This window comes from Bidens hawaiensis, unplaced genomic scaffold, assembly GCF_021521415.1.
Source record: "Bidens hawaiensis isolate Kalapana, Puna unplaced genomic scaffold, B.hawaiensis_p1.1 tig00022178_1, whole genome shotgun sequence".
Taxonomy (NCBI): domain Eukaryota; kingdom Viridiplantae; phylum Streptophyta; class Magnoliopsida; order Asterales; family Asteraceae; genus Bidens; species Bidens hawaiensis.
Window position 1 is genome coordinate 381,531 of NW_027493443.1, and position 6,710 is coordinate 388,240.

Consider the following 6,710-nt stretch of genomic DNA (forward strand, 5'->3'; position numbering starts at 1 on the left):
TTAGGTAAAATAAAAAAATTAACCAAATTTTTTTTCATAGTTAAAATTTCTTCATATATTAAATAAGAAGATCCAATTACAATAGTAAGGTGTGTAAGCGGGCAATAAGTTGTGCCAAAATTGAAATTAAAAAGACCCAAGTGCTTAAGCTATAGGTAGAAGATATGAGAATGCGTGGAACGTCTGGATAAGAAATTAAGTTTTTAGGGGAAATTGGGGTGAGTTGTATCTCTAGATAAGATAACGGAGGAGAGCAAGATGGATTAGCTCATTAGATGACAACTCTAGTAAGAAACGTGGAAACTATCATAACGTGGGGGTGAGGGTTTAAGACAACAAATCTACGCTGATATAAAATGAACGAATTACATATGATTTGTTAAGTGTTTTTGAAGATTTTTTCCATATACATTTGACATTTCCTCTTATTTTGACTTTGTTTTATATGGTATTCATTGTTTTTAGTTACTTGTGTGATTAGTGAATTTTGGAATATGTTAAAAGAAAACCAAACTATTTGGAATGAAATGTGGACAAAGGCTTCAAAGATGAAAAATTTAAAGAAAATACATGTCGATACGGATCGTACTCTACTATAGATACCACATGACTTCCCTTGACCAAATTTCACCAACATATTTCGAAAGATTAGCCGTGGATACGGTCCATTATCAATCATATGGGGCATATCTCAACACGAAAACCTTTAAACATGTTAGTATATAAAGAAAACGACGACAACATAGCCTATGTTGACTATTCGAATTTTACTCTAGCCCATATTCATGATGAAACCCTTATAAGATACTCCGTATGAATTTTTGTAGCAAGTTCATACCTAGTTTATACTTGAATGAATACATGCCCTTAAAAGATAGATATATGTTTGCTTACATATAATATAATTTTTTTATTCTTAATATTTTTTTATTTCAAACACAAAACCAAAACAAAACAAAACAAATTCATAGTTTCTTGTATTTCCTTGAACACCGCTACCAGTTGCCACAACCGTCCCACGTTGCTACCACCTTATATGTTTTGTTTTATTTACCAACAACACCCCACTACGCGATCACATATTCACTTATCTTGTCACAACCTTAATCATTTGTTTAATAGGTTTAATATTATCTTTAACACATTGTCATTAACTAATTTTATAACCCAAAACTATATTCGTCAAACTGACTTTCTGTTTAGAATGCAACCCTGTTAAAGTTTAATATTGTGATATCTTTCAAGAGAAAAAAGATTAACTAGTTTTTCTTTTCAACATATATTTTCCCATTCATTATCGTTATTCGACGTCATTAAGTTACTGTATACATATTATACACAACAACTAGTTTTATTTGTTAATAACTAGTTTATACATATTATATAACGCTCAACTCGATGTATGAAGGTTGGCCGGGCACAATTAATATATTATTGAACGTAGCTTTTAACAAAATGATCTTGAGTAGCTCTTGAACAACTATTACATCATTATATTTTTCCTTGAACTATTGGCTCATCAGCTACTCATTTTACGTATAACCACAAGTTTAGAAATTTGTTTTGGGATAATTAAAGCTACTTAAAAATGTTTTTTAGGACCCAAATAGGGAGGTGAATTGACAATTGATTAATTGAACACAAACTGAAAATAATTAGCACAACTCATCAATTTTATTAATGGAAAAAATAAATCAAAACTTAATCAATTATCCATAATATGAGGTATTATATAGAGACACAATTACAGTTAGAAACGAACGCAAACTCCTACGTATCTACTAAATAGAAATGTTTCTCTATCTAATAAATAAAATAGATAATTATCTCTAATTGCCACAGTTTAGCTCGTCTTTAACTCCAACAAAATACTGGTTTAAAAAAGATTAATGATGGTTGCAAATTAAAACACATGATACCACATAATTGGTATGGACTTTGAATAAAGGTTTATAGTTGACATTATGATGATTAGCAAAGGGTTGGAAAATAAAGCATAAATGACAAACAAGTGTTTTGGTAGTTGTGAAATTTTTAGCTAAATGTAGCATATTCAAAAATATGATCCAAGATAGTGAGACAAGGAAATCATGAAAATGTGGACACCAATTTCATTTCGAATTTTGCTTCGTATCACAATTATATCACCACCGGTACGACGTGTGTGTCCGTCGTTTTGGAAGCATGCAGGACCATTTACATTTATTCCTCTCTAACCACTCTCATTTTGTTACGATAGACGGTAAAACTAGTTGGTTACTTGAGTTTACGGATTAAAATATATAGCTTTTTTTTATATGTACAAAAAAGGTTCGGGTTGATTTGGATTATTATTTTAGAATTTTTTTTGAGGGGAAATATAGTGTAAATATGATTAGAGAAATGTTAATTTTTATGTAAAGCTAGTTTTTATAACTTAAACTACACTTGTGCATCTAAACTTATCATTGATGAAACGGTCACTTTTATATACATCAAAAATTACTTTTACCGTTAAAATTGTCAAAAATTGAACATGTATTATGAAAATATTAAGCTTTAAACTTTTGTTGATAATTATTTAAGACTTAAACTTTCAAATAAGAGACATCATTTTGAAAAAAATTAGAAAAATTATGCCCGAGGCTGTTAAGCTACTTAGTCGTGTCCAACGAATCATGAATAGTAATGTTATTATCCCACGTTCGATGATAGTAATGCTATGACCTCACGTTCGATGAATATTATTTTTAAAAAACTTTGATTTGTTATCCGGAAAGGGCTAACGACACAATTTGTTGTCCATTTGTCTTCTGTATCGATGTAAACATTAATTTTTTTAATGGAATATATGATTACTTTAAAAAATATATATCCATTTCTTAAAATCTAGTTAGAAGCTATTATGTATTAGAATTGTAATTTAACACATTATTAACCATTATTGACCAGTTAGATACAACCTTTTAAAACTAATTTCTTATTATTATAATTTTTTAATTAGAGATAAAATTAAACAGCATATTCATGCTGTAATTTTGCTTTTAACTCAAGCTTATTTAAGTTCATCTAAAGTTAAGCTTTTAACGAGACGATTTCAAATATATAAAGAAGAGTTCGATTGATTTGTTCAATTTACTCTACAGAAGAAAAAAAAAGTAAAATGTTTAAAATTTAAAAATACCTCAAAGATATTATTCTATACATTCTTGAACAAATTTGTTTTCAACGTATAAGTACGTAACGGTAATGTTTTTCTCAACGATAAACTATAAATGAATATAAAATTTTGGTTTGTTCATGAACTAAAACACCAAAAAACAAAAAAGAAACCGATCAATACTTAAATTTATTATGTAGGTTCTATCTAGTTTCTCATTAAATAGGTTTTTTTTCTTAAAAAATAATAATATAGCTGTTGTTCTAAAAACAAATATTCAAATTTATAATTATTGATTTATTGCATACATCGCATGGGTACGTCACGACTCATAACTCTTAAGACGAATTTAGAAATTGGTTAAATAGTTTTCCGAGGTGGAAAGAAACTCACAACTATCAAACAAAGGTTGAAAACGGTGCAATCCGAATCCGGACTCAACTAAAGATTTGATGACGTGAATTGTATCCCAAAATGAAACGATGTTACAAATTTTCCATCCATTGTAATGGTAATCATCATCCATCCAACCACTTCAACTTTTTGGGGTTTTTCTTTTATTAATATATCAATGTTTTTATTTTTAAATTATCAAATCATAATGTTATAAAATGATAAGTGAATTTTGTTTTGGATCACTATATGATCTTTAATGTTTAGGGGACATCAATATTGATAACACTATGTAATTTGATGTTTAGTAATTGGAAATTTTGTTGCAATATTAATAAAAATCGTATTAAGTTTGTTTTCATATTATGTTCTTTTAAGTCCAATGAACCTAGTTTAAAATACACAAACTACAAGAAATTCAGATTATCCGAATTTTTATTATTTCTGATTCAATTTTTTTTCCACATACGTAAGTAACTAATAAATTGTAGTTTGTGTATTTTAAACCAGGTTCATTGGAATGGCCGTTATCCGTTATTTTTGGATAGGATAGTGACTTTAGAAAACTTAGGACATATTTTTAAAGTTATCAAATAATAAAAATTTATTAAAAAAACAACTTACTTGGAAAAAAAGTTGGATATGGGATTTAAAAAAATATATAAAATGTATTTTTAAAAGTAATTAAATAACCCATGATTTATGAATGTTAGTTAGACTTGGTTTTGATATTCAAAAAGAGTGTGATGAAATTAAACTAATTGCGCATATTGCCTTCTATTTTGAAGTAAACACTATGAATGAATTGTTAAAGTTTATTTATTTATTTTTTAATAATAATTTTCTTTGAATTCAGATATCAAAATTCGAAATATGAAGATCCTAAATTTTGGATTAGAATTCGGATATTAAAACTCGCTATTCAAATTTTTCAGGTATCCAAAACTTCAGATATTCGATTAAACTACGACTCCATAAAAAAAAAAAGAAAAAAAAAAACTCCCAAATAACTTGACACACTTGTTGAGGTCCTCAACCAACATATAGATCTTTTAATACCATAAAAAATCAAAATAAAATAAACAAGATAGGAGACGACAACTTATAATATTTTTTATTATTTCTATTTTTATAATAATATTCCGTCAATTGAGAGAAGTAAGTTGAGTCTTATTTACGCCAAACACACTTTGTTCCGGTCATCTCATCTCCAACCATTACTATAAATAAAACAACCCACACGAACACAACAACATCCTCTTCATCTTATTATTATTCTTAATCTCTCCAAACTCCTTATTTTTTCTATTTTATATTAATTTTTTTTATTTTCATTTTTTTTATTAATCGACAAAATATGGAAAAAATGAACTTTGTCAAAAATGCTGTGTTAAGATTGCCACCTGGTTTTAGATTTCATCCAACTGATGAAGAACTGGTTGTACAATACTTGAAGCGTAAAGTACAATCTTTGACTTTGCCTGCTTCAATCATTCCTGAAGTTGATGTTTGCAAGTCTGATCCTTGGGAGTTACCAGGTAACATTTTTGTACATGTTTTGTTATTAGCAATTTATGGGTTAACATAAATAGAGCAATCATTAATTGTTTTGGAGATATATATGAAGAGGTGGGATTCGGTACAAATGAAATTTTTACATGTGATGTCGACTTAATGTGTGAAAAGAGTGATTTATGATGTTATACTTTTTAAATAGCAAAACATTTGTTACCATAACGTTAGCGTAATAATACTTAATCTAGAGTAATTTTAGTATTTTACATAAAATAAAACTTAAATTATTTACCTATTTAAAGAAGTGTCACTACTTGGCTTTTTTCCTTCGTTTCAAATGATTCACACCAAAATTCTATCTGCTTTTTTTCTGAACGACGAACACATGCAAGGCCCTTGAAATGCATGGGGTTCGATTCGTGAGACCTAATCCATGTAATGACGCTTCACCCGGGTTTAAATTCAGAAATATAACACATGAGTGAGATTTGAACCCGCGACGTCAAATAGATGAATATTATCACTTTCATAACTATTATTTACTTTTATAGAAAAATTTCCCCTGGAATACTATCTATGATTATAAGCCTTGATTAGTTGATTACACTATTATTTTTATGTATTTACTTTCATAATTATTGTTCTTGAAAATATTATTTTTATATATTTACTTTCATAATAATTATTATATATATATTTTTATTAATGTTGTTTCAATTTTTCTTCAAATTCATACAGTATTCATTACAATAAGGTTTTTTTTTTTGTTATGTATGTTCAATTTAGGTGATTGTGAGCAAGAAAGATTTTTTTTCAGCACAAAAGAAGTGAAATACCCTAATGGGAACCGATCAAATCGGGCTACTATATCCGGGTATTGGAAAGCAACCGGGTTAGATAAACAAATTGTCACTTCAGGGAACAATCAAGTTGTGGGCATGAAGAAAACACTCGTGTTTTACCGAGGAAAACCACCAAACGGGTCACGAACTGATTGGATCATGCATGAGTACAGGCTCGCAACTCCACAACCCAGTAACCCGACAAAGGTTTCTTTCATTTATATAACGGTTTTGATTTAAATAGCATACACATTTAGCTAACAATTCGTTTATTTTGTACAGGGTTCGGAAAATTGGGTTATTTGTAGAATTTTCTTAAAGAAAAAAGGAAGTAAAGTTAGCAAGAATAACGAAGCGGGAAATGGGATTATTAGCGAGTGTAAATCGGTTAAATCAAAGCCATTTTTTTACGATTTCATGGCTACGAGCAAGAAACAAAGAACCGATTTGAATATAACACCGGATTCATCGTCTTCTGGTTCAAGCGGGATCACAGATGATGGTGGTTCGTGTGACGAGCATGAAGAGAATAGCCGAAAACTCGATGATGTTTCCAATTAAAGAAAATTTTATATTCTTTTTTTTTTCGTTTAAATAAAGTTAATCCTTAGTTTAATTTAACTTAGTAGTAGATTACTATTATTTATTAATATTAATATTAATTATTAGCCTTTCGTTTTCAAGATTCCCATGAAAATGATAATAATAATCTAATTTAAATGAGATTAAAAAGTTTTAATGTTAGTGGTGATGGTTTATATATTTACATTGGTTATCATATCTATTTCAATCAACGTATTTGATAAGTACAAAATAATAAG

General features: G+C 28.5%; 1 protein-coding gene across 1 annotated transcript; it reads left to right on the forward strand.

The window, feature by feature from the left end:
- Positions 1–4,769: 4,769 nt before the first annotated feature.
- Positions 4,770–6,474, forward strand: LOC143564931 (NAC domain-containing protein 83-like). Its single transcript, XM_077052070.1, has 3 exons — positions 4,770–5,070; positions 5,834–6,096; positions 6,172–6,474. The coding sequence occupies exons 1-3, from the start codon at positions 4,890–4,892 to the stop codon at positions 6,448–6,450; spliced, it is 723 nt and encodes a 240-aa protein (XP_076908185.1). The 5' UTR covers positions 4,770–4,889; the 3' UTR covers positions 6,451–6,474.
- The last annotated feature ends 236 nt before the right edge of the window (positions 6,475–6,710 follow it).

What these genes read in the sequence shown, in the direction of transcription:
- LOC143564931 (XM_077052070.1), top strand. Translation starts at nt 4,890, where the DNA reads ATGGAAAAAATGAACTTTGTCAAAAATGCTGTGTTAAGATTGCCACCT. An exon ending in TGATCCTTGGGAGTTACCAG is followed by an intron (nt 5,071 to 5,833) that starts GTAACATTTTTG and finishes TGTTCAATTTAG; the next exon opens with GTGATTGTGAGCAAGAAAGA. An exon ending in AACCCAGTAACCCGACAAAG is followed by an intron (nt 6,097 to 6,171) that starts GTTTCTTTCATT and finishes TATTTTGTACAG; the next exon opens with GGTTCGGAAAATTGGGTTAT.